Source organism: Dendrobates tinctorius, unplaced genomic scaffold, assembly GCF_039654945.1.
Source record: "Dendrobates tinctorius isolate UK_male_01 unplaced genomic scaffold, ASM3965494v1 ptg000075l, whole genome shotgun sequence".
NCBI classification, from domain to species: Eukaryota; Metazoa; Chordata; class Amphibia; order Anura; family Dendrobatidae; genus Dendrobates; species Dendrobates tinctorius.
This window is the reverse complement of record NW_027361743.1, coordinates 10,929,926-10,957,883: the sequence shown is the minus strand read 5'-3', so window position 1 is coordinate 10,957,883 and position 27,958 is coordinate 10,929,926. Positions and strand designations below refer to the sequence as shown.

Below are 27,958 nucleotides of genomic sequence, written 5' to 3'. Positions count from 1 at the left end.
TACACATTTTGGTGGTCCTCAAAGTGGTGTTTCTAGAGACCTATGTGCCCTATTTCTCCTCTTTCATAATTTGCCAGGAGTTGGGAAATATCCTGCTCTACAATTTAGCATTTTCCGGAGCTCTGCTGACGTATAAACCAAACCTATATATTTTTGTCCTCCAACGGATCGGTTTATCTTGGCATCCCTTTTTTTTTTGCCTGTATAGAAAAGTGTAGATGACTGCATTTTCCTATGCAGAGACATCCCGCCAAGATGCACAACGTGCAGGATACCTTTTTTCAATAATAAGCCTATGGGCGATGTACGCTTATACATTAGCATATTGTTGAGCCTTCCATAAAAAGTATAGAGCAGGGAATACACCTAAGGTTGACGGAAGACTCAGATGTGGTGGGAACGGAGCAAGAATCGCGTGTGGATAGTGCGGACATCTGATAACTCCACGCTCCGTACTAATGAGCTGATGAAAATCACTTATTGTACAGGACAAACATATTTATTAAAGAGAACCTGTCACCAGGTCATAAGTGGCCATTTTTACTATTTTTTTATTCCTACTGCTTCCCCGACTACTGATTTATTTCTTTACAAGCTGAAGAGCCCGGCGTTGCCTGGGCATAGTAACCAACTGTGGTTAGTTATAACAAATTATAATGATTATATTGCACATAAACATTTCACATCATATATTCAACACTACAGATTTGCAACACAAATTACCTAAACGATTACACAAGTATTGATAGTATTTTATTTTCAACTCATTCAACAGCCTTTTGATAAACAACATTTTTGGTTTTTCCTTTCGGTGCAAAGATGAACAGAATTTTGGCAGTTCCAACTCTTGAACAGATCACGTAAAGTTGACCATGAGAAAAGCATGGAGATTGCAAATCGATCCCTACTACTTTCAAGGACTGTCCCTGAGCATTGTTAATGGACATTGCAAATAGCAGTTGAACTGGAAACTGGAGGCGTTTAAAATCAAAAAACAAATCAGATGGAATGAGTGGAATTCTTGGAATGAAAATGTCCTCTCCTTTGGCACATCCTGTTTCTGAGCTGTGTATCTAATCCTATCCTGTGTGATAATGTCTGCTGAGCTGTGTACCTAATCCTATCATGTGTTACTGACTGCTGAGCCATGTATCTACTGTAATCCTATCCTGTGTGATACTGACTGCTGTGCCGTGTATCTAATCCTCTCCTGTGTGATACTGACTGCTGAGCCATGTATCTAATCCTATCCTGTGTGATACTGACTGCTGAGCCATGTATCTAATCCTATCCTGTGTGATACTGACCGCCATTTGGTTCCAGAGATGTGGGCTTTTTTTTTGTTTAGTGATTTGTGTTCTGTTTTCAAGTAGGCGTGGTTCAAAGGATCCTCTTGGGCGTGTCTTTAGGCTGCCCTGCATAATTACCTTGTGAGCACTGCCCTTTTGTAAAGACCATAAAAATTAGCACTAAATAAAAAAACCCATATCTCTGGAACTGTATGGCAGATTAAAAATAAAAAATATAGCAGACAAGAAAACAAAATCCAGGGGGCGGTGGGAATAAAATAAGAGCAAAAACTGTCCAATTCTCACGTGGTGACAGATCTATATATCTAATATCTATCCATCTACCTATCTCATATATATCTATTAATCTATCTATTAATCTAATATCTATTTAATGTATTATCTATTTATCTAATATCTATCTATTATTTTTTTTGCATATATACAGTGTTTTATCCTCCTTGGTTTATATTTATGAGTAAGCCAAGGTTGCATCTTTCTCGTTTTAACCTGTTCCACCAGTTTGTGCATTGTTTGTACTGACATGCGAGGAATGTCTGACACCTCGAAGATTTTGTAGCCTCTGGGGGTGAATTGCAGTGAGGAGGATCTGACACCGGGTCCTCCAGGTTATTTTGTGGTTCATACCTGGCATAGGGATATTTAAATTAGGAAAGGAATTGGGGGCAACATTAGTTGAAATCCTTTCTAAACGCCACAATATGATAGTGCTGATCTACTGCTGTGACTCTTAGGCTACTTTCACACATCAGGTTTTCGGCGTCAGGCGCGATCCGGCGTCGTGCCGGAATGCCGGATCCGGCAAATGTTTTGTAAAACCTGATGTGCCGGATCCGGTTTTCTGCCGGATCCGTCTTGTTCTTGACAGACAAAACCGGATCCGTCTCATCCGGTTCATCCGTTTTTCTATCCGTTTTTCGACGGATTACGCCGGATCCGGTTTTTAAAATTGACCCTTGTGGCCTTCCGAACGGGATTGGCTACTGGAAAACTATATATAGCATGTTCCTACAGCCCTTCTTTGACAGGTTGTAGAGAAGAAAGTGCAGGTTGGAGAGAAGAGCAAGTTACTGGCGAAGATGGATGTTGTCATTGGAAATATTACCACTAGAAGTTCTGTGACGGTTTCAGGGACAATTTTGCACTATACTTTATGTCACCTCAAGGCAGAGTACACTGGCAGGATGACAGAGTGTGAAAGATTTGTGCCCTAACCAAACTTGTGTACCTTCTGGACCAACAGTATATACCTTTGCCAACCAAAGTTGGCTATCTTGTCATGGTCTTACTATTTTTAGCTTTAGGCCACAGGTGTGTACCTGGTTGTGTTTTATGCAAAGTATTTCACCTTGTAACAAAAGTTGTGTACATTGGTAGGAAATCACCAACAATAAACACAACTTTTTAGGTGAAATACTTTGCTTCAAACACAACCAGGAACACAACTGTGGCAAAAAGCTAAAATTTACCCACAGTTATATACCTGGTTTTGAATACCTTTTTACCTTTTAAATACCCTGTATTTAACCTTTTTTTAAAACATAGTTCGCCGCAGAAAGAAATGACAGACAACCATTGTGAAACGATAATTTAACTTTTATTTAAATTTTTTTTTTTTGTAAAATGTTTTTAAAGTGAAAAAAACTTTTTTAATAAAGGTTTTAAACCCAATGGGCATTTTTATTAAAAAACACACATTACAAATCTGTGTAGTGTGGGGTGGAAATACTGCTGGAGGGGCTGCGGGACACTTCGACACTGGGAGTGTGGAGAGAGGACTGGGATCGTGGTGGGGAAGGAACAGTTAGAGGTGAAGGTGTGGAAAAAGATACAGAATGGGTGGACATGTGGGAGGCAGAAGAGGTGGTGGGCGGTGGAGTGGAGGGTTGGGCAGGGACTGTAGGAGCAGATGATGTTGATGGAAAGTTGTATGGGGAAGGAGTTTGGTACGGGGAAGGAGTTTGGTACGGGGCAGGTTGCTGGAACTGGGGAGATGTCTGGTACTGGGGAGGTTGCTGGTACTGGTGAGGTTGCTGGTATGTAATAGGAGGGGGAGGATGGAAAGTGGCTGGAGGGGGTGCAGATGTAATAGGAGGGGGAGGATGGAAAGTGGCTGGAGGGGGTGCAGATGTAATAGGAGGGGGAGGATGGAAAGTGGCTGGAGGGGGTGCAGGTGGAGGAACTACAGTGGTGGGAGGTGGAGGTTTGGAGGTAACCTGCTGTAGAGCACCGTGGCACGAATGCATTACATGCATCTGCTGGGTAGGAGATAGTGTTGCCATGCGCTCCACAACAGACCTGAAAAAGGTGTGGTTTGGCGAAGATCTTGCTTCTGAATGCATGGTTTGCAGAAGTGTCTTCACCTCCAGAATGCTGGAGTTGATCTGCTGAAAGCCTGCGGAGATTTGCTCTGACAAGACTTTTAGACAGTTCTGGAAAGATGCATTCAGATGCAAGAACTCTTGCGCATAACTCTTTTCCTGACCCCTCTGCCGCTGCCGCCCAGTACCCGCAGGTGTACTAGAGGTGGCAGGGGCAGAAGGGTGGGGTAAAGGGAAATCGATCTCCTCACCAGCAGCTTCATGTAATGTAGGCGGCCACGATGCTCCTGTGCTGGTGGATGGGACAGATGGGTCGAATGTGTGGGAAGGCTGGGAAGGTGCAGATGTACCGGGGCGGTCGAAGTGTCCCTCGGTGCCGGTCTCCTCAGGGATCGCCTCAGAAGGGTCCAATCGTGCAGGCTCCCGAGTGCTGCTCACCGTGCTGTGGAATAAAGAGAAAAAAAAACAATTAAAATACTGACATGGTATGGCCCTGGCTGAAAAAAAAAAGTTACATCTAACATTTTTTTTCACATGTGTGTAATATTTACCTTCTGGTGAGCATTGTTTCCCGGAGGAACGACAGGGCTTGTGCGTACTTGTACTTGCTCCTGCGTCCTCCAGATCCACTCGGGGCCCGCATCTCTTTATTGAACTCCTTCTTGAAACGATCCCTCACAGACCGCCACCGATTCACAATTCTGTTCCCTGAAACGAGAAAGGAGTGGTTAGTATACAACATCAGTGTTTCACAAACTCCAGTCCTCATGGTCCCCAGGGGTCATGTTTTCAGGATTTCCATAGTAAATAGAAATCCTGAACACATGATCCGTGGGGACCACGAGGACTGGAGTTCGGGAAACACTGGTTTACATCAAGCAACCGGTACTGTATATACTTACGCTCTTTAATCTGGGCCCGAACATCGAGGTCCTCCCAGCGGCCCACAAGGAGCGAACAGATTTCCTCCCAGAGTCGTCGGGTAACGATAAGGTCAGCGTGGCGGCGGTCAGCCATATTCCAGAGCGGCTCCCTTTCTCTGACGAGATCGATGAGGTGGTCCACATCGAGTCCTCCATCCTCACCGTCAGAGTCGGGAGCACGCTGTGAAGGCTGTTAAAGAAAAAGACAAAAATAACATAATTAGCCTCCACAAAAGAAATGAAATAAAAAGTGCAAAAAAACAAAGCAAAAATATTTATACTTACACGCTGGTGACCGCCGCGTTGCTGTCGCCGACGACCCTGGGAGGCACTGCGAGGACCTCTTGGCCGAGCACCAGATTGGGAAGACTAGAGAAGAAAACAAAAAATGTTATGTCTTTGGATGTAGGCATTTGTTTGCTGTGTGTGGTCTGCAGAACATTGTTTTCTATGTGTTGTGTGTAGTGTGATGTTGTGTTTCTGCGTTTGATGCAAAAAACTTACCAATTGTGAGCCCACTCCAGGTGTCTGTCCACCCCTTCCTTCTTCTTCTGGGAGCTCCTCTTCATCTTGTGATTCCTGTTTTGAAATAAAAGGCAATGAATAGACATATATTACAGAGATGATGGATTTTGGAAATAAAAACTTACCGTCAAACGCTGACGATGCGAGGGAGGGCTCCCAGAAGAAGATGTGCTGTCCTGTTGATGGCCAGACTCCATGGCTGTGGGTATTGCTGCTGCTGTTGCTGCTGCCAGTGATGCCATTTCTGCTGCTGCTGCTGCATCTCTTGGGCGGCTGTTGAATAAAGAGAAACAAAGGGCCAATGAATATCTTGATATTCCATGGCCCTAGTTTGGAGGAATGGGGGATTTGATAATTACCGTCTCTCATCTGCTGCTGGCCTCCCCTCCTCAGCATGTTCCATTTGCTGCTCCATTTGGGGTGGTGGTGGTGCTGATGGTGCTGCAGTGGTCTCCTGCCTTCTCCTGCTGCGCTTGGTTGCTTTCTTGGGTGGCATGTTGGGTGTGGCTGTGGGTCCCACTGTCTTGCTTTTATATATGTCTTGTGGGCAGAGCTACTGAGCATGCTCAGACCAAAAAAACCGGATCCGGCCACCGGATCCGGCTTTCGCCGGATCAGGCGCATTGCGGCGCTCATAGGCTTTCATTGTGTGAAAAAGCCGGACGCGCCGGATCCGGCGTGTCCGGCTTTTTCGCCGGAGACAAAAAACGTTACAGTAGCCGTTTTTTCCAGACGCCGGATCGCAACACATTGCCGGATCCGGCGAAAACCGGATGAAACGCATGGCCATCCGGCGCGATCCGGCGCAAATGCAATTCAATGGGGGGGAAACCAGATCCGGCATTGCATTTCGCCGGATCCGGTTTCTGTCAAAAGCGCCGGATCACGCCTGACGGCGAAAACCTGATGTGTGAAAGAGGCCTTAGGACTATCACCTGTCGTAAAGCTCCTCCGTCCATAAGAACATGGGCAGAACTGTCTCAGCTGTGATCGGCGTTGGTAGGACAGCTCTTGCCCAAAGCTGTAGGGAAACTAAGGAATGCTGGGGGATTTCAGCTCTGAGGCTACAGAACTGTGAATGCAGCTTTGGAGTATTACAGACTGTAACTCCTATACTTGAATATTTTCTTTGTATGGAATGGTAAATTAATTATATGTTTTGACTTTGACTTTTAGAAAGACAAGACCCACCGGGCGGACGTGTTTGACCTCTTTCCTGGGACTTTTCAGACTTTAGAGTTGGTGGCTGGTAACCCTGGGACCTGGCTACTTCACTGCCACGTCACAGATCACATCCATGCTGGAATGGAAACCACTTTCACTGTGAAGAAGAAATCAGGCAAGATCTATATAAATATATTTGTAGAGACCCATGATCCTGTATAAAATCTACACAGACCAGACTGAAGAGATTCTTAATATATGATAGAAGGGTCTTTCAGACCTCTCTGGTACCATGGCCTATAGTTTGATGATGGTAAAGGTACCAACCTCTGCAGCCCTTAAGTTTACCCCACTGATGTGCAATATTTTAGTTACAGCACATAAGGTGCTGGTAGTATTCAGCTGTAATCTGTGGGAACACTGACAGCTTAAGTTCAATTATTCTGCAGCACCTCCGCAGGAGAAATAAGGTATTACATGCTTTTTATTGAAATCAATGTGCTGTCTCTGTACTGCACAGGCATTCTGGGTCCTCCAGAGTGAGAGGCGCTCTTTATAGCTGTTTTTTGCTCTGGTATCATAGTGAATGAGGAACTTAAAGAAGGATTCAGAGTTTTGTGTTAGAGTGTTTGAATTTTATTTTTTTTCAATCCCTGGGCGCTTGTGGATGTCACTATACATCAACGCCTGGTTCCGCATATAACGAAGTGGCTGTGATGCAGTCACTAACAGCAGCCTCTGCTTGTGACTTTAGACATCAGAGCTTGATCCGATCGTTGCTGTTTAACCACTCAAATGCCGCTGACAATCACTGACAGGCATTTAAATGATTTACTTGCTGGTACACACGCACACACTGGCTACCATCGCTCCTCCCGCTGTGTGATCGCAGGATACCAGTGAGATACCATGCCGGCCGAGGCCTGCTGAAGGCCCCATAACTGCCATCTTGGTACTCCAGGCATTTACACACATGGTCAAAATTGTTGGTGCCCCTCGTTTAATGACAGAAAAACCCACAATGGTCACAGAAATAACTTGAATCTGACAAAAGTAATAATAAATAATAAATCTATGAAAATGAACAAATGAACGTCAGACATTGCTTTTCAACCATGCTTCCACAGAATTAAAAAAAAAAAAAAAAAAAAATGAAACTCATGAAATAGGCCTGGACAGAAATGATGGTACCCTGAACTTAGTATTTTGTTGCACAACCTTTTGAGGCAATTACTGCAATCAAACGATTCCTGTAACTGTCAATGAGACTTCTGCTCCTCTCGACAGGTATTTTGTCTCACTCTTCAAGAGCAAACTGCTCCAGTTGTCTCATGTTTGAAGGTTGCCTTTTCCAGACAGCATGTTTCAGCTTTTTCCAAAGATGCTCCATAGGATTTAGGTCCGGGCTTATAGAAGACCACTTCGGAATAGTCCAATGTTTTCCTCTTAGCCATTCTTGGGTATTTTAGCTGTGTGTTTTGTCTCTATCCTGTTGAAAGACCCATTACCTGTGACTGAGACCAAGTTTTCTGACTCTGGGCAGCACATTTCTCTCTAGAATCCCTTGATAGTCTTGAGATTTCATTGTACTCTGCACAGATTCTAGACACCCTCTGCCAGATGAGCAAAGCAGCCCCAGAACATAACAGAGCCTCCTCCATGTTTCACAATAGGGACAGTGTTCTTTTCTTGATATGCTCCATTTTTCCATCTGTGAACATAGAGCTGATGTGCCTTGCCAAAAAGTCCAATTTTAGTCTCATCTGTCTATAAGACATTCTCCCAGAAGCTTTGTGGCTTGTCAACATGTAGTTTGGCAAATTCCAGTCTGGCATTTTTATGATTTTTTTTCAACAATGCTGTCCTCCTTGGTCGTCTTCCATGAAGTCCACTTTGGCTCATACAACGACGGATGGTTCGATCTGACACTGATGTTCCTTGAGCTTGAAGTTCACCTTTAATCTGTTTAGAAGTTTTTCTGGACTCTTTTGTTACCATTCGTATTATCCGTCTCTTTGATTTGTCATCAATTTTCCTCCTGCGGCCACATCCAGGGAGGTTGGCTACAGTCCCATGGAACTTAAATTTCTGATTAATATGTGCAACTGTAGTCATAGGAACATCAAGCTGCTTGGAGATGGTCTTATAACTTTTACCTTTAACATGTTTGTCTATAATTTTCTCTCTCATCTCCCGAGACAACTCCTTCCTTTGCTTCCTCTGGTCCATGTTGAGTGTGATACGCACCATGTCACCAAACAGCACAGTGAGTATCTGTAGCCTTCTATAATGGCCTCTCACTGATTCCAAGATTGTAGACACCTGTGATGCTAATTAGTTGACACACCACTATTTAACATGTCCCTTTTGTCACATTATTTTCAGGAGTACTATCATTTCTGTCCAGGACTATTCATGAGTTTTATTTTCTTTTAAAATTCTGTGGAAACATGGTTGAAAAGCAGTGTCTGACTCTCATTTGTTCATTTTCATAGATTTTTGATTTATTATTACTTTTATGAGATTCAAGTTATTTCTGTGACCATTGTGGGTTTTTCTGTCATTAAATGAGGGGTACCAACAATTTTGACCACGTGTGTACGCTATAAACTATACTGCAATATTGTTGTATATGCAGCATATAATACAAGCAATCGAAGCCTCAAAGTTTTCAAATTTACTATGGCGAGTAAAAAAGGTTAAAAAAAAACAAACAAACTCCAATATGGCTCATCCCTTGTATCTCGTTACCCCTTTTATATAGAGAAGGTTTGAGTTGGTTCCATAGCTCTTCTTATGTTATATGTTATTTTTTTTATTTTCAGTCCAAGAAGAAAGTGGCCCATTTACACCAGGTATGAGTCCTTCAAGACAAAAAAATATATATTTTTTCCTCCATTCTTCATAGTTTTGTTGATGACCTATCTTTATTGTAGGTTCTGATGAGCAGGGAGGAGTACCGTTCCTAGGAAGAGTCCTCACAGTCGGCCAGGCCCAAACTGCCCTTCTCTCACTGTTGGCCATTGGCGTGGTTCTTCTCTTAGTCCTTGTGGTCGTCCTGATCATCCTCAGCTGCCGACAGAACAAAATGTATTATAGCACAATCAACAATGGTTCCATCCCAATGAACAGTATATGAGAAGGTGACTGGGGACACGGCATCTCTAGGACCTCAGGAAGTGCCTTGGGATAGAGTTTGCATTTGCACTTTATGGTTATTTGTTTACAAGCACAACATCTTTTACACTGGAGAGGTTCGGACCCCCTTGGATTAAGGACGTTGCTGAGGATGAGAAGAAATGGGGAGAGCCTTGATGGGGGGTCACTGCTTGACAAATACAAGAAGGACTAAGAGCTTCAACATACTGTATTTTACCATTAGCATCTGAGCTTTAAGGGATGACACATGTAAAAGGGACATCTTGATTTTACAAGTATTTGAATGTAACTGCACTAGTCTGAAAACTGATTTCTTACGACGATGATGTATGTTTGTACGGCACCTGCAGGTGGCTCTGTTGTTTTTAGCCTCTCGTTAAGAACTTTCATCTGCAACCAGCACTCGCATTTGTGTAGCTCATTCTAAAGAACTATTAGCCTGTAACTAATGCCGTTATCCCATATCGGACATTCATGGTCCGAGTGCGGATTGCAATGTCCGAAGTGGCAACAGGTACCATGACCTGAACTCAACAGCCTCAAACGTCGGTCTACAGAGTCAAACAACAGTCCCATATATACCTATGAGACTGTTGGGTTTAGGTCAGAAGACCCGAGGCTAGTCTGGACATTGTGGTTCTTACTTGAACGTGTGAAACATTACTTAAACGTTATATGCAAAAACCATCTCAAATGCGCCATATACTGTAGGTAGATACCCTGAGTCAATGTAAAACCTAGCAGCGCCTTGGAGCATGGTTATGAGACTCAAATTTGTATATGTAGCCGTTTTTGAGTTGTACTTTCTCCTTAAATCTTATAGACCCCTTTTTGTCAAATCTTAGTTAACAAAAATTATAGTTGTAAAAATCATTTAAGGTTCACTTCACCATTGACACACTTAATTACACTCCATGTTATGCCCATCCTTCCTTCTCTAAAATAGACAATACGTGTCCTCTAAGGAGGACCCCCTGAAAGGGGTTCTACAGGATTAGAGAAACAGAGGAGATATGGAAAGTGGATATTGGACAGTCCCCTTTTCATTCCAATATGTCACCATACCACTAAACCCAAGAAACCATCTATGGCTCTCTTCAATTTACGCATCAACTTTCTTCTCTAATTGTCTCCTAAACAACCTTGAACTAAGGATTTTTTTTCTAATTTCCATTCTGACCACTTATAGCCTGGCTTTTGGCCCCACCACTCTTCTGAAGCTTCCCTCACCAGAGCCATTGATGATCTCACACTGCTCTATACTTCTCTTATCAAATGTGTCCTCAGCACTGGGCCATGTAGACCACCTACTTTACAGACTTTCTTTTCCCCTGGTCCTCACAGTTATTGTATCTGTGTAGCTGAACGTTTAGTTTGTCCTTCTTGTACCATCTCCATCTCTTGTCTACTCTTTGTAGGTGCACATGCACCTCACTAGATCAGTATCTCTGGACCTCTACTTGTCTCTGTCTCCACTTGTGGTCTTGGGGAGCGATTAATTCTTATGGTTTTAAAACTCATTTGTAGCTATTCAAATTGCCTCTTCAGAGAGGAAGAAGACTTGAACTCTAGCATCTTCGATTGGAAGTAGCAATTCTAAAAGTCAATATCGACTTTTTTTTACCTGTGTTATGTGGGTTAAAAGGACCATAAAAACTGGCTAAGTGGTGGGACCTTTTTTTTGTCTTCCTATCCAGGGTCCCATTTATATAAAACAATCTTTCTCTCCATTTTCCACCCTTCTATTAATTCTCAACTAACTAGGAATCACAAACCCTATGCAATAGCGTCACTACGTACTTCTATATGCTTCTCTCTTCTTGCTTTTCATCACTGTTGCCTGCAAAACTTCTCCTGTGCTTCTCATTTTTTCTTGAATTTTCTCTTAAATATCAAACACTGCCTTACTTTTTTTTGTCACTTGCCATAAATATGCAATTTATTTTTTACCTGAGGTAATGCCATTTTTCTCCTGAATCCGGTGTTGTTTTTCCTTTGTTCCTGCACTTCTCCCTTCCAGAGATATGGCCCCTTCTTTCTTTATGTTATAGTCTTAGTCAACTAGGTGTGGTCCTCAGGATTACGCCCACAAAGACCAGTTGGGGCTACGCCTACTTGGTAAAAATTATAGGGTTATATACAGGGAAGAAGGGGCCATATCTCAGGAATGGAGAGGAGCTGGAACTAAAGAAAGACAACGCCGGATTCAGGAGAACAGCGGCATTTACATAGGGTAAAAAATTATATATTTATGGCAAGTGACAGGTCTACTTTTAAACAGAATCTTAAACCAGAACCCAGGTTCATATACTCAAACAACGCCCTACTCATCTATTATAAAGAGTATACTACTCCCATTTACATTTATATCAGATTATTTTAGGCTCTGTTCTGATTCATTATAGGAGCAGATATACAAAAACAATGGAATTGTAAAGTGGACACTAGTTGCACCAACTGAACCTCACCATAAATAGCACAGATCTGCAACGAAGCCTGCAATACAGCAATGAACATAACCTACTAAATATAAGATAATGCCTATAGTTTGGTATGTTACTAGCAATAAACAGTGCGTAATATTTAAAGGGGTTGTTCAGGATTAGAAGAACAAATTGTAAAAACTGCGCCACCACTCTATACAGGTTGTGACTGGTATTGCAGTTCAGGTCCATTGAAGTGAATGGTGAAGAACTGCCATACCACACACAACTTGTAGACAGGGGTGGCGCTGTTTTTGGAAGAAGGCAGCTGTGGTTTTCTAATTTTAGTCAAGCTTTACCAGCAATATTGTGTTCATACCATTTTATCACCATGAGCATACTACTCCTATGACTGAATAAACATATATTCTCACAGAAATCTAACAGAATTGTTTAGTTTCTATAGTTTATTAATTATGATTCTGACCGACCAGCTTGCAGTGACGCACAAATAGATGAACATAGATTTTTAAGTATATACTGTACATGTTTTATATAGCTAGGGGATCATTAATTACTTGCTATAAACTATAAGATTTAGTGATGGAAAGGGGGAAAAAAGCCAAGGTGCTGGATATGGCATGGCTAAAGTAGAGGTAAATGGCAGGACCTTATTGGCAGGATCACAGGATGCCACAAGGGACAGGACAATAGCGGAGTCAGATGACAGAATGCAGATGAGGCTGGACCAAGGTAGTGTCAGGTGTAGGGACGCTGCATGAGGCAGGACCAAGGTAGTGTCAGGAGGAGGGACGCTGCATAAGGCAGGACCAGGGTAGTGTCAGGAGGGATGCTGCATGAGGCTGGATCAAGGTAGTGTCACGATGAAGGAAGCTCCATGGGTCAGGACCAAGGTAGTGTCAGGTAGAGGGAAGCTGTATGAGGCAGGACCAAGGTAGTGTCAGGTTGAGGGACGCTGCATGAGGCAGGACCAGGGTAGTGTCAGGAGGAGGGAAGCTGCATGAGGCTGGACCAAGGTAGTGTCAGGACGAAGGAAGCTCCAGGGGTCAGGACCAATGTAGTGTCAGGTGGAGGGAAGTTGTATGAGGCAGGACCAAGGTAGTGTCAGGTTTAGGGATACTGCATGAGGCAGGACCAGGGTATTGTCAGGAGGAGGGATGCTGCATGAGGCTGGACCAAGGTAGTGTCAGGAGGAGGGATGCTGCATGAGGCAAGACCAAGGTAGTGTCAGGTGGAGGGACGCTGCATGGGTCAGGACCAAGGTAGTGTCAGGTGGAGGGACATTGCTTGAGGCAGGACCAAGGTAGTGTCAGGTTGAGGTACGCTGCATGAGGCAGGACCAGGGTAGTGTCAGGAGGAGGGATGCTGCATGAGGCTGGACCAAGGTAGTGTCAGGACGAAGGAAGCTCCATGGGTCAGGACCAATGTAGTGTCAGGTGGAGGGAAACTGTATGAGGCAGGACCAAGGTAGTGTCAGGGTTAGCGATGCTGCAAAAGGCAGGACCAGGGTAGTGTCAGGAGGAGGGACGCTGCATGAGCCAGGACCATGGTAGTATCAAGTGGAGGAATATTGCATGACGCAGGACCTGGGTACTGTCCGGAAAAGGAATGCTGCATGAGTCAGGAGGAGGGAAGCTGCATGTAGCAGGACCAAGGTAGTGTCAGGACGAGGGATGCTGCATGGGTTAGGAGCAAGGTAGTGTCTGGTGGAGGGACACTGCATGAGGCAGGACCAAGGTAGCGTCAGGTGGAGGGACGCTACATGAGGCAGGACCAATGTAGTGTCAGGAGGAGGGAGGCTGCATGTGGCAGGTCCAAGGTAGTGTCAGTACAAGGGACGCTGCATGGGTCAGGACCAAAGTAGTGTCAGGTGGAGGGATGCTACATGAAGCAGGACCAAGGTAGTGTCAGGTTGAGGGATGCTGCATGAGGCAGGGCCAAGGTAGTGTCAGTTTGAGGGACGCTGCATGAGGCAAGACCAAGGTAGTGTCAGGTGGAGGGATGCTGCATGGGTCAGGGCCAAGGTAGTGTCAGGTGGAGGGACGCTGCATGAGGCAGGACCAAGGTAGTGTCAGGTTGAGGTACGCTGCATGAGGCAGGACCAGGGTAGTGTCAGGAGGAGGGAAGCTGCAAGAGGCTGGACCAAGGTAGTGTTAGGACGAAGGAAGCTCCATGGGTCAGGACCAAGGTAGTGTCAGGTTGAGGGACGCTGCATGAGGCAGGACCAGGGTAGTGTCAGGTGGAGGGATGCTACATGAGGCAGGACCAATGTAGTGTCAGGAGGAGGGAAGCTGCATGTGGCAGGACCAAGGTAGTGTCAGGTGCTGGGATGCTGCATCTGGCAGGACCAAGGTAGTGTCAGGACGAGGGATGCTGCATGGGTCAGGACCAAGGTGGTGTCAGGTGGAGGGAAGCTGCATGTGGCAGGATCAAGGTAGTGTCAGGACGAGGGACGCTGCATGGGTCAGGACCAAGGTAGTGTCAGGTGGAGGGACGCTGAATGAGGCAGGACCAAGGTAGTGTCAGGTGGAGGGATGCTACATGAGGCAGGAACAATGTAGTGTCAGGAGGAAGGAAGCTGCATGTGGCAGGACCAAGGTAGTGTCAGGACAAGGGACGCTGCATGGGTCAGGACCAAGGTAGTGTCAGGTGGAGGGATGCTGCATGAGGCAGGACCAAGGTAGTGTCAGGTGGAGGGACGCTGCATGTGGCAGGACCAAGGTAGTGTCCGGACGAGGGATGCTGCATGGGTCAGGACTAAGGTGGTGTCAGGTGGAGGGAAGCTGCATCTGGCAGGACCAAGGTAGTGTCAGGAGGAGGGACACTGCATGGGTCAGGACCAAGGTAGTGTAAGGTTGAGGGACGCTGCATGAGGGAGGACCAGGGTAGTGTCAGGAGGTGGGACGCTGCATGAGGCAGGTCCATGGTAGTATCTGGTGGAGGGACATTGCATGACGCAGGACCAGAGTAGTGTCCAGAGAAGGAACGCTGCATGAGTCAGGACCAAGGTAGTGCAATATGCTGAAAAAGAGAATGGACAGCACCCCCAAAAAACATACAATGATCTAATGCCGCTAGAAAAAAATATATTGTATATTACTGAACATGAGGTTCTTAGTTTAACATTCTGATCAGATTGTATGAAGCCCACTGACACGTCACGGCAAACCTAGTCCATTCTATTATAGCCATTTTTGCTCACTGGCAAGCTTGAGGAAGGTGAGTTTCAATGCTCCTTTCTTTTGGAGTTGGTGCTGTGTGATGGCCATTGTTGCTGTGGTTCTGTGCTGGAGGGGCAGTGCGGTCTGGAGTCATGGGGACTCAGTCTTGCAGCATGGGCACTGTGGAGCACCAGGACGTCCGCCTTGTTGATGCATTGTCACTGTGGTGGTGGTCAATACACAACTCCGCTCTGTTAGGGCGACAGGGAACCACTAAGAGGTTTGCTGTGACGTGGTAGTGGGCTTCAGAAGAACCTCATGTTCAGTTATATATAACTTTGCCTAGCGGCATTAGATAAATGTATGGTTTTTGGAGGCCCTGTCCATTCTCTTTTTCATGACCAAGGTAGTGTCAGATGGAGGGACGCTGCATGAGGCAGGACCAAGTGTCAGGCAGAGGGACGCTTCATGAGGCACGACCAAGGAAGGGTCAGGTGGAGGGACGCTGCATGAGGCAGGACCAGGGCAGTGTCAGGTGGAGGGACGCTGCATGAGGCAGGACCAAGGTAGTTTCAGATGGAGGGATACTGCATGAGGCCGGACCAGGGTAGTGTCAGGAGGAGGGACGCTGCACGAGGCAGGACCAAAGTAATGTCAGGTGGATGGACACTGCATGAGGCATGACCAAGGTAGTATCAGGTGGAAGGACGCTGCATGAGGAAGGACTAGGGAAAAGTCAGGAGGAGGGCTGCTGCATGGAGGAGGACTTAGGTAGTATGAGGTGGAGGGATGCTACATGAAGCAAGACTATGATGGAGTGAGGTGGAGGGCTACTGCATGAGGAAGGACTAGGGTAGAGTTAGATGAAGGGATGCTGAATGTGCAAGGATTACGGTAGAGTCAGGGGGAGGACTAGAGTAGAGTGAAGTGGAGGGATTCTGCATGATGCAGGATTAGGGTGGTGTCAGGTGGAGGAAACCTGCATGAGGCAGGATTAGTGTGGGGTAACGTGGGGGAATGGTGCATGAGGCAGAATTAGGGTGGAGTCTGGTGGGATGATGTATGAGGAAGAACTAGTGTAGAGTCAGGTGAAGCACTGCTGCATGAGGAGGGACAAAGGTGGAGTCATGTGGTGGGATGCTGATTGAGGAAGGACTAGGGTGAAATTGGGTTGTGGGATGGTGCATGAGGCAGGACTAGGGTAGATTTAGGTGTAGGGATTCTGCATGAGGCAGGACTAGGGTGGAGTCTGGTGGAAGGATACCCTATGGTAAAAGCACAGACCTTAGCTACTGTAAGATGCTGCATACGGTATGACTTCTTTCTCGTCCTGAGCCAGTCCCCCTTTTATTGAATGTTTACTTACCGTAAATAGCAAAACCCATGAAGAGGGGCAGCCCTGCTCACCTGGTATGGTTGCATCTTCGGGACCCTCTACCTCCATTAGCAGCATAGCAATCTCTGGGGTTCTCTCTGCATTATGTACAGTATGCCACAACTTGTAAATTGCTAAGTGAACTATATTCCCAGTGCTGCATGTTATGTTGGTACGCTAAGGAAATGTGAAATTTCAATTATATATTGGGGTGAATGTCATGATATTTGTATGATGTGCTATCATTTTTGCACACATAGGATGTTTTTATATTGTGCACCATGTATATATCATATATTATGTATTACAGTTGACTGATAATAAAAAAGTGTGATGATACAAAATGTTTTCATGCATTAAATTGGGTAGCAAATGTGTTATTATGAAGAAAATGTATTATACTGTAAGTGGGTTATAATGAATGGGGTAAAGTTTTATAATAAATCCTACAAACTGATAAGCAGATTGATATTTAAATATTGGAAAAAGCAATCCCAACTCACTGTGGTGTTATGAGTCCAGTGGGAGGAGTTATTCAATGATGGACAGCCTTTTCTGTATGAGTCTCTTTGCAGAGATTAATGTCAATCACTGAATAGGACCGTCCGCTGGACTCAAACTCAAAATGAGCAAGTTATTACATAACTATATACAGTATAAATCTGTCCCCTCACACTTTTGCCCTCCATATTGTCCCCTAACACTCTTCACCCCCATACTGTCCCCTCACTCTGTCCTGCATACTGTCCCCTCAGACTTTCCCCCAAATACTGTTGCCTCATACTTTCCCTCCATATATTGTCCCCTCAGACTTCCCACCCTCATACTGTCCCCTCACTGTCACGCACAGTGAGGGAAAACCAAGTGTGGCATAAAGGGAAATGGGGAAGGGGGCCCAGACACTAAGGAAGGGATTTGGAGACCCCTAGGCTAGATCTAATCTCTCCTTAGAACTCCTACCGAGTCCCTATATTGGTTCCTCACCAATCACCGAGCCGGACCTGAGGCCCTGAATCTCCCTAGGGCCTAGTCCTGAAGAGGGAACGGGAGGGAGATGCGTGCTAGGCAGTCTCCGCTAAACTAAAGATGGTAAGGTGAGACAAAAAGGGGAACACTTAGCTGAATCGCCAGATACGGATACCAGAAGAGGGATTCCAGACACCAAACTGGAGCACTCTGAGAAGGTCCAACACTCTAGCAAGCAGAAGTGGAAATGAAGCTATTACCCGCACTGGGTCACAGCTGAGCCACTAACTAAATAGATCCAAACTTCTCAGGGCAGGAGGAGGTCGACACTGGGTCGAAGAGGCAGATGGTTCAGGGAGCAGGCTGTATGGACAGGAGTTCAGACCTTCAGAGACCTGACGCAGGATGATAGCCTGTCACCTCCGAAGCGCTCGTGACACTCACACTTTTGCCCCCAATATTGTCTTCTCACACCTTCCCCCAAATACTGTCACTTCACACTTTCCCCATACTGTTACTTTACACTTTCCCGTAACCCGTCTCCCAGTACTTACCTGCACGCAACCTCCGATTCTCACAAGATCTCCTTCTCTACTCCCCTCTTATCTCCTCTTCCCACAATAGCATACAAGATTTCTCCCACGCATCCCCCCTACTCTGGAACTCTCTACCACAACATATCAGACTCTCGCCTACCATGGAAACCTTCAAAAAGAACCGGAAGACCTACCTCTTCCAACAAGCCTACAACCTGCAGTAACTACCGATCCACCAGACCGCTGCACGACCAGCTCTACCGTCACCTACTGTATCCTCACCCATCCCTTGTAGATTGTGAGCCCTCGCGGGCAGGGTCCTCTCTCATCCTGTACCAGTCGTGACTTTCATTGTTTAATATTACTGTACTTGTATTTATGATGTATACTCCTCACGTGTAAAGCGCCATGGAATAAATGGCGCTATAATAATAAATAATAATACTGTCACCCCATCCTGTCCCCTCACACTTTTGTCAACTATACTGTCCGCTCACACTTTTTCTCCTCAAACTGTCTTCTCACACCTTCCCCCAAATATTGTCACTTCACACTTTCCTCCAAATACTGTGACCCCATACTGTCCCCTCACACTTTAATCTACTATACGGTCACCTCACACTTTCCACCCATACTGTCACCTCACACTCATCCCTCCCAATAAAACTCTTCTATTTCTTTAGCTCCATTGGAACGCTTTACATTTTTGCCGTCCACCTCCTCTGCGACACAGGAGTGACATCAGTAGCATGATCAGGTGCTGCTCCAATGGTATGGAAGATGACATCTTCATCTTTTTTTTTTTTTACCAAGAAAGAATTATAATAAAGTTCACGACTACTACCTCACAAATCCTATCAAAGGAAATAACTTTTTTTTACACTTATCAATGAAAAAAAAAGGAAAACAAGTTGAAAGAAAAATGTAAATTACTTACACAGATTTTTTTCCAACATAACAATCGAGAGCCAAGGCAACCGAACCATATCGAACTTTAAAGAAAGCAACAGCACAGACCAGTAAACGGCCGCGAAAACCTTGGTTCAAGCAAAATGAAAATCAAAAGAACAAAAAAGTGTTAAGGAAAATTTAGGAAAAAATATTCATGTACAGGAAAAAAAATTAAAAGCAAAATCATTGTACAGACTACAACGGAGTCATGTTTGAATGAGATAATAAATCTAAATGATTATAATGAGCAGAAAACCAATTACGTTATGAATTTCTTCAGTTGTTTTCCAAAATTCTAAATAAATTAGAATTGGATTTGCCAATAGAAAGATATGGAAGGGTTAAGAGTTTACGTTCCTATTTTCAAATATCAAAAATGGAATCTCCCAAAATCTCTGAAGACTTATTTCAGATTTCGAGTTTGTATAATGATGACTACAGTGTCTTTTCAGAAAGTGAGGATGATTTATTGGGCCAAAAGTCAATCTGAAGAGGAAGAAGATGATTCTTTCTATATTGAAAGTGATGACAACTAGAGATGAGCGACTTTTGTTTTTTTAGGGTCGAGTTTCGTTTCGTGAAACCCGACTTTTCCAAAAGTCGGGTCGAGCAAGATCGGCCGATTATAGGGAAAAGTCGGGGTCGTCCCGAAACATGAAACCCAATGTAAGTCAATGGGGAATAAAAGTCGGCAGTGAGAGGAGGACAGGAAACACATCTACAGTGCCCATTTGAATGCCAAAAGCATCAATTCTTCTTACTTAAGCTGGTCAACCTTAATTAACTTCATAATACAAGTTACGCACTGAAAAATGGGGGTTTGTTATGATTGAGTCACCGTAGGAGGCAAAAACAGAAATGCTAGCTAAATCCTGAAAACCAGAGAAGTTGGCAACTATCAGATTGCAGACCCCTGAACCTATCAACACAACTAGCAGTAGCCGTGGGGGGTTCCTACGATGACCTAGACCCCTCGATCACAGCCGGAGAGATACATAGGCCTAAAGAAGGAAAGGGGAAATCTAACTGCCCCAGAGCAGACCCCAAAGCAATAGGCAGCCCCCCACATATAATGACGGTGAAGCAAGATGAAAACACTTACACAGAAAGACAGGCTGAACAAAGACGGGGCCCAAAAACTACCTAGATAGGAACGGATAGGAAGGCTGCTGTCTGCAATCTGCCAAAACCCTATCAGAGACAAAAGCCAACAACCTGATATAAAAATGGCCCTGAAGCAACTAAGCTTCAAAAACTAAATCAGCACTCGGGTACTTTCAGAAGACAGAGCTCAAGGAACACTGCACACTCCAGCAGGGAGTGGCAGAATCCAAAAAGCAAGAAAAACAAAAACAAATCTTAGATGCAAAAAGGCAAAACAGAAAACTTAGCTTTAGGAGAGCAGGAATCAGACTGGTGTCCAAGAGTCCACAGAGAAATCACCCGCAGGGCAGAAAGGGCGTAGGCTGCCTTAAATCCAGTCAGTGACTCCACTCAGCCAATCGTCTTCATTAGTCCCAGGTGCCTGATAATCAGGCTCACTACCTTCCTTCACTAGAATAGGGAGTTCACCAGGCCTCAGTGACGGAGGGGAAAATGAACTCACAACAGGGGTTATTTGGCTAAAGTTGTGGGGGGGGTAGGGCTGGCTCCAGGTTTTCATGTGCCCTGGGCGAAAGAGTGCCCCTTTATCACATACCACAACTCATCATGCTCCGATACGGCAGAGAAATAGCGGTATAGTACAATGAAAAATACTTCACTTTTTACATCTCATGACGAGGCCCATCTATTTCTCCATACAGAATCATTGGTCCCATATAATGTTTGAAACAGTATATGATGAGCTCCACATAATGCTACAGTATATGTTGGTCCCCATGGATGAAGCTCTACTGTCTTATGGGCCCAAATATTGCTCCAAACATAATGGGCCCCATTTCTAATGCTCTAGTGTATAATGGGCCCTGTAAATGCTGCTCCAGTGTCTGATGTCCACCTTTGGAATGTTCCAGTGTATGGTGGGCCCCATCTATCATTCTCCAGAGTATAATGCTCCCCAAAAATTGCTGTCCCAACATTGAAAACAATGAAATAAGTCTCCTCGCTAGGGAATCCCTGTACTAGTCTGGACTCCTCGTCGTCCCCATCTTCCATCTCACTGCACAGTATTTCAACCTTGCAAGTGCTGTGATCCTGAGCAAGCAGGGGGGGCCCACTCGTTGGCGACGGCACTGGCACAGGGCCCCTGATAGTACGGTGGTGTGTCTGATGGCGGGTGGGCTGACCCTGCACTTTCATCTGCAGCTTCCTCTTTGTCACCGTGTAAGATGGAACTGTATATGGGAAGGGTAACCCGAGTTTCATCAGGGTCAGATTCAGGCTGTGTAGCGTGCGAGGGGAATGTAGTGGTCTGGGTCAATGTACCAGCAGATTCATCGAGCAGTGGCTGGGCATCAGTGCACTTGTGTCGCCCCCCGGAGTACGGTCGCCACAGTGGCATTACCTTCCTCCTAGGGAGTGTGATGTCATGCTTGGGAGCAACGAAGGATCTCTCTAGCAGGTTAACTGATTGGGCGGCGTTATTCCCACGAGTCATGACCCTCCAAACAGCGTTCATGAAGGCAAAGTGTTTGTTTTACGTGGGCAGTATGGTTGCAAAGCTGAACCTTAAAGGAATGTCCAGAAGGGCACCACCAGGAGTGGAGCCTACGGTTAAATTCGACTCCACCTGGGAAACCTCAACCATGCCAGCTACAGAAAAGATGCACACATTGCAAGCTTAATTCCGTTAACGAACGAGACTCCGTCATGCCCCGCGGTCCGAGTCCGGCTTACTAGAGGGACACGTGAGGCTCTGGCACATGAGATTGGCCAATAACTGGTGTGTCATGACCTTACATGTCCGTGGCTGTATGTGCGCTACACTGAAAAGGCCAGCGTTTGTCGCTTACAGGTGCAGATAACCCGCTGAACAACGTTAGTGATGGGGATCACTGATTACAATTATTACCCGCGAACGATGATTTCCCAGTAAGTGCAGGTCAACCGCAGTTCCAGAATTAGGCCTAACCGTCATTCCTGAAAAAATGAAAAACTTACATGTGCAAACCACAGGTGCTGTAGCTTGCTTAACAGCTCGCCAGCCGTTCTCACGCCCAGTATGGATTACACGTGATTGCACAAAGGTGAGAAAGGGTTTCGTATCCCCGGATAACATGTATGGATAGCGTACACATTCAAAAGATATGTCTATACATCAGGAGGCAGGCTCAGACGGTGTTAGGCCCAGTATGGCTTGCACATGATTGCACAAAGGTGAGAAAGGGTACCGTATCCCCCGGATAACATGTATGGATATCGTACACATTCAAAATATATGTCTATACATCAGGAGGCAGGCTCAGACGGTGTTAGGCCCAGTATGGCTTGCACGTGATTGCACAAAGGTGAGAAAGGGTACCGTATCCCCGGATAACATGTATGGATAGCGTACACATTCAAAATATATGTCTATACATCAGGAGGCAGGCTCAGACGGTGTTAGGCCCAGTATGGCTTGCACGTGATTGCACAAAGGTGAGAATCATAGAATCATAGAATCATAGAATCGTAGAGTTGGAAGGTGACCTCCTGGGCCATCTGGTCCAACCCCCTGCTCAAAGCAGGATTCGCTAAATCATCCCAGTCAGATGTCTGTCCAGCCTCTGTTTGAAGACTTCCATTGAAGGAGAACTCACCACTTCTCGTGGCAGCTTGTTCCACTCATTGATCACTCTAACTGTCAAAAAGTTTTTTCTAATATCTAATCTGTGTCTCCTCCCATTCATTTTCATCCCATTGCTTCTAGTCTTTCCTTGTGCTAATGAGAATAAAGTTGATCCTTCTACAATGTGACAGCCCTTTAGATATTTGTAGACAGCTATTAAGTCTCCTCTTAAAGGGTACCGTACCGAGAAAGGGTACCGTATCCCAGGATAACATGTATGGATAGCGTACACATTCAAAAGATATGTCTATACATCAGGAGGCAGGCTCAGACGGTGTTAGGCCCAGTATGGCTTGCACGTGATTGTACAAAGGTGAGAAAGGGTACCGTATCCACGGATAACATGTATGGATAGCGTACACATTCAAAATATATGTCTATACATCAGGAGGCAGGCTCAGACGGTGTTAGGCCCAGTATGGCTTGCACGTGATTGCACAAAGGTGAGATAGGGTACCGTATCCCAGGATAACATGTATGGATAGCGTACACATTCAAAATATATGTCTATACATCAGGAGGCAGGCTCAGACGGTGTTAGGCCCAGTATGGATTGCACGTGATTGCACAAAGGTGAGAAAGGGTACCGTATCCCCGGATAACATGTATGGATAGCGTACACATTCAAAATATATGTCTATACATCAGGAGGCAGGCTCAGACGGTGTCAGGCACAGTATGGATTTGACGGCCCAGACTACACAGCGGAGGAGCAGGGAGAGGTAAAGATTGCAAATGCTGGGGCCCTGCCCAAGCAAGGGGGGCCCACTCATGGGCGTCGCTACTGGCACTGGGCCCCTCATAGTACGGCGGTGTGTCTGACGGCGGGTGTGCACCACCACCGTCAGAGACACTTGATTGCACTATGAGGGACCCTGTGCCAGTGCCCGCGCCCAAGAGTCAGCCTACCCACCTGTCCAGGGCAACGGCACTCGCACGGTGTCGTGCGCTAGGTGGTGACCCCGGCCATGGGGGGGGGGAGGCAGCACAGTTAGGGAGTTTTAGAAAGTGGCATATGTTGATGTTGGACATTCAGCTGATGCAAAAGGCGAAATAGGTCAAGTCCCAGGAAGAGGTGGACCAAAGCAAGCCATTTTTCTGTCACCCTATGTGTCATCAGGGGAAGGTGGGACAAAATCCTTGGAAACCCATGCGTGGTTCATTTTAATGAAGGTTAGATCATCCACATTTTGGGTTGACAGACGGGTCCTTTTTTCTGTCAGGATTGATCCAGCTGCACTGAAGACTCTTTCCGATAGCACACTTGCAGCTGGGCAAGCGAGCTCCTGTAAGGCATATTGTGCCAATTCAGGCCAGGTGTCCAGTTTAGCGGCCCAATAGTCAAAGGGGAATGACCTGTGTGGGAGAACATCGATATGGGAGGAAAAGTAGTTTGTAACCATAGTTGACAACTGCTGTCTCCTGTCACTTTCTATCGATGCAGTATTACCAGTTGTGTGAGCGGTACTTGAAAAATCAGTCCACAACATTGTCATGAAACCCCTGTCTCCAACGCCACTTCTGCTGTGTGCACCATGAACACCTCTGCCAAGCTGCCCCTGGCCCTTACGGCACGTGTGAGAACCATCAACGCTGCTGTGTGCTGGGAATGCCTCAAGCAACCGATTTACCAGAGTTGCTTGTTTATTAGCCAATATTAGGTCAAGGTTCTCCTGTGGCATGTTGTTTTGTAATTTGCCTTTATGGCGTGGATCCAGGATGCTGGCCAACCAGTAGTCGTCATTGTTCATCATTTTGGCAATGTGGGGGTCCCTTTTTAGGATCTGAAAGGCATAATCTGACATGTGGGCCAATGTTCCCGGTGTCAATGATGCACTGCGAGTGCTGGTTGGAGGAGCACTTTCTGGCAAATCCACATCCCTCCAGTCATGCACAAACCCTGTACCAGACCTTGCCACGCCAACATTTTCACTTGCCCCACGAGATGCATCCTCCTCCCCTAAGTAATCATCCCCATCATCATCCTCCTCCTCCTCTTCTTCCTCCACCTCGTCCAGGAGAGGTCCCTGAGCAGACAATGGCTGAATGTCATCAAGGATTCCCTCCTCCTCTTCCTCCTCATCAACATTGGCTGCAGACGCCTGCTCCTTAAGGTGCGTCAAAGTTTGCATGAGCAGACGCATAAGTGGGATGCTCATGCTTAGGATGGCGTCGTCTGCGCTTACCAGCCGTGTGCATTCCTCAAAACACTGAAGGACTTTACAGAGGTCTTTCAGCTTCGACCACTGCACACCTGTCAACTCCATGTCTGCTCTCAAAGTGCCTGGCCGTGTATCCTCCCACAAATGCATTATGGCCTGCCTCTGCTCGCACAGCCGCTCCACCATGTGCAGGGTGGAGTTCCACCTTGTTGCAATGTCGATAATGAGGCGGTGGTTGGGAAGGTGGAGCAATCGCTGCAGCTTCTGCATACGAACGGAGTGTACAGGCGACCGGCGGATGTGCGCGCACAGTCTTCGCACCTTCTGGAGCAGGGCTGTTAACTCCGGATAATTTTTGAGGAAGCACTACACCACCAGGTTCAAGGTGTGAGCCAAGCAAGGTATGTGGCTGAGTTTTGAAAGGGCTATGGCTGCCACAAAATTACGGCCGTTATCACTAACTACCTTGCCTGCCTCAAGATGTACACTGCCCAGCCATGACTCAGTTTGTCGCTTCAAGTACTCGGCCAGCACCTCGGCGGTGTGTCTGTCGCCCAAACATATCATCTGCAACACAGCCTGCTGATGCTTTCCACTAGCTACTCGATAGGGGGACACCTCGTGTGCAACAGTGGCAGCTGCAGATGGAGTGCTCGTACGACTGCGCTCTGTGGACGAGCTTCCGCTTCTGGAGGAGGAGCAGGAGGAGGAGGGTCGAACGCCTACAGCCAACTGTTTCCTATACCGTGGGCTAGGCAGCACTGTCCCACCACCGCTGTCCCCTGTGGACTCTGCATCCACCACATTAACCCAGTGCGCAGTGATGGACACGTAACGGCCCTGGCCATGCCAACTGGACCATGCGTCAGTTGTGAGGTGCACCTTTCCACTCACTGACTGCTTGAGTGCATGGACAATGCGGTCTTTTACATGATGGTGGAGGGCTGGGATGGCTTTGCGAGAGAAGAAGTGGCGACTGGGTAGGTCATAGCGTGGTACTGCATAGGCCATGAGTTCGCGGAAAGCTGCGCTTTCCACCAACCGATAGGGCATCATCTCAAACGAGATTAGTTTGGCAATGTGGGCGTTCAAACCCAGTGTACGCGGATGAGAGACTGAGTACTTTCTTGACCTACTCATAGTGTCTGGGAGGGTGAGCTGGACTTGAGAGCTGCATATGGTGGAAGTAGCGGTGGACAGGGCGGACTGAGAGAGGGTTGATGATGGTGATGGAGTTGGTGTTCTTTCTGATGGCCTAGATTCAGTATTTCGTTGATATAACAGTGGGATTCCCTGACTGCTGTGGCCTTGCAACGACACCTCAACATTTGCTGCTGTGCTAACCGGTGGGCTTACAGTGGGGGAAACAATGTAGCGTTGCTGACTACCTTCTTTGTGATCAGTTGCACATGTGGCACTTGAGGTTTGGTGTTGTGTCCACGCTTGCAAGTGCATGGTGGTTAAATGTCTAAGCATGCAACTGGTATTCAAATTTTTCAGATTTTTCCCTCGGCTAAAGGTCTTTGCGCACTTCTTACAGATAACTTTGGCCTGATCATGAGGATTTTGTTCAAAAAAGTGCCACACTGCACTCTTCCTACTTTGGCAGACATTTTGCAGCCTAGCACGCTGTGATCTTTTGACCCTCTGGAGAAGCTGTCCAGCAACTCTTTTGATTTTTGGAACCTGTCTTTGGAGTGCTCCGGGCCTGCCAGATAACAGCTGTTGCGATGTCGATGTCTGCTGTGGATGCTCCTCATCTGAGCTATTGGAAGCAGCACCCTCTTCCCCCAATGGATGCCAATCTGGGTCAACAACTGGGTCATCCATCACCTCCTCTTCAATGTCATGTGCACCTTCCCCTGTGTCACCGTGTATGGTGGTATAGTGTGCGGGAAGGGGTACCTGAGTCTCATCAGGGTCAGAATCTGGCTCTGTACACTGCGAGGACAATGTAGTGCTCTGAGTGAATGTACCAGCAGAATCATCCATCAGCGGCTGTGCATCAGTGCACTCCATGTCAGATTCATCTTGGCCTGGGTAATTCACCATTTCACTTGATAATCCAGGCATGGTATGTGAAAACAGTTCCATGGAGTAATCAGTAGTATGGCCTGCGTCATCCTTCAATCTTGGTTGGGGTGAAGGACACAAGGAAAGGTGTGGTTCATGAACATGAGCCTCCAATGACGACTCAGTGCTTTTACTTTTTACAACTTCAGAAGAGGAGGCGATAGAGCTGGAGGCTGAGTCAGCAATGTAAGACAAAACTTTTTCCTGATGCTCTGGCTTTAAAAGCAGTTTGCCAACTCCTAGAAAACTAAGCCTTCGAAGCCTTATGGAGCCAGACGATGACGCAGGCTCAACACCTCCTGCATTCGGTCCTATTTTGCTCTTGCCACTACCATCAGATCCACCACCAACACCATCATTACCAGCTGCCAACCCCCGCCCAATTCCACGGCCTCTTCCACCAGCCTTCCTCATTTTTTGTAGAAATGTAGACAAAATCCAACAAACTATATAGTAATGTAAAACAAGGTACAAGGTGTCTATAGGACAGGGGAGATTTTGAATTTCTGCACACACTTGTGGACACTGGACACTTATGGATTGTGTGAGGCCCACTGAATATCACAGCGCTATGTCACAGGCTCGATGGCACAGGTGTGAAAAAAGTGACTACAGGATAAGGGAGATTTTGAATTTCTGCACACACTAGTGGACACTGGACACTTTTGGACTGTGTGAGGCCCACTGAATATCACAGCGCTATGTCACAGGCTCGATGGCACAGGTGTGAAAAAAGTGACTACAGGATAAGGGAGATTTTGAATTTCTGCACACACTAGTGGACACTGGACACTTTTGGATTCTGTGAGGCCCACTGAATATCAGAGCGCTATGTCACAGGCTCGATGGCACAGGTGTGAAAAAAGTGACTACAGGATCACAGAGATTTTGAATTTCTGCACACACTTGTGGACACTGGACACTTATGGATTGTGTGAGGCCCACTGAATATCACAGCGCTATGTCACAGGCTCGATGGTACAGGTGTGAAAAAAGTGACTACAGGATAAGGGAGATTTTGAATTTCTGCACACACTAGTGGACACTGGACACTTTTGGATTGAGTGAGGCCCACTGAATATCAGAGCGCTATGTCACAGGCAGAAATTGGCTAGTGTA

At 46.2% G+C, this 27,958-nt stretch overlaps 1 protein-coding gene across 1 annotated transcript in view; it reads left to right on the top strand.

Moving 5' to 3' along the window:
• The window catches only part of HEPHL1 (hephaestin like 1), a 144,566-nt gene extending 127,730 nt beyond the window's left edge, over positions 1-16,836 (top strand). Inside the window, exons 18-20 of the mRNA XM_073582984.1 lie at positions 6,256-6,418; positions 9,069-9,098; positions 9,180-16,836. Of these exons, the coding sequence (XP_073439085.1) occupies positions 6,256-6,418; positions 9,069-9,098; positions 9,180-9,382 (396 nt within the window). The 3' untranslated portion in view covers positions 9,383-16,836. The remainder of the gene's footprint in view (positions 1-6,255; positions 6,419-9,068; positions 9,099-9,179) is intronic.
• Positions 16,837-27,958: the final 11,122 nt, after the last annotated feature.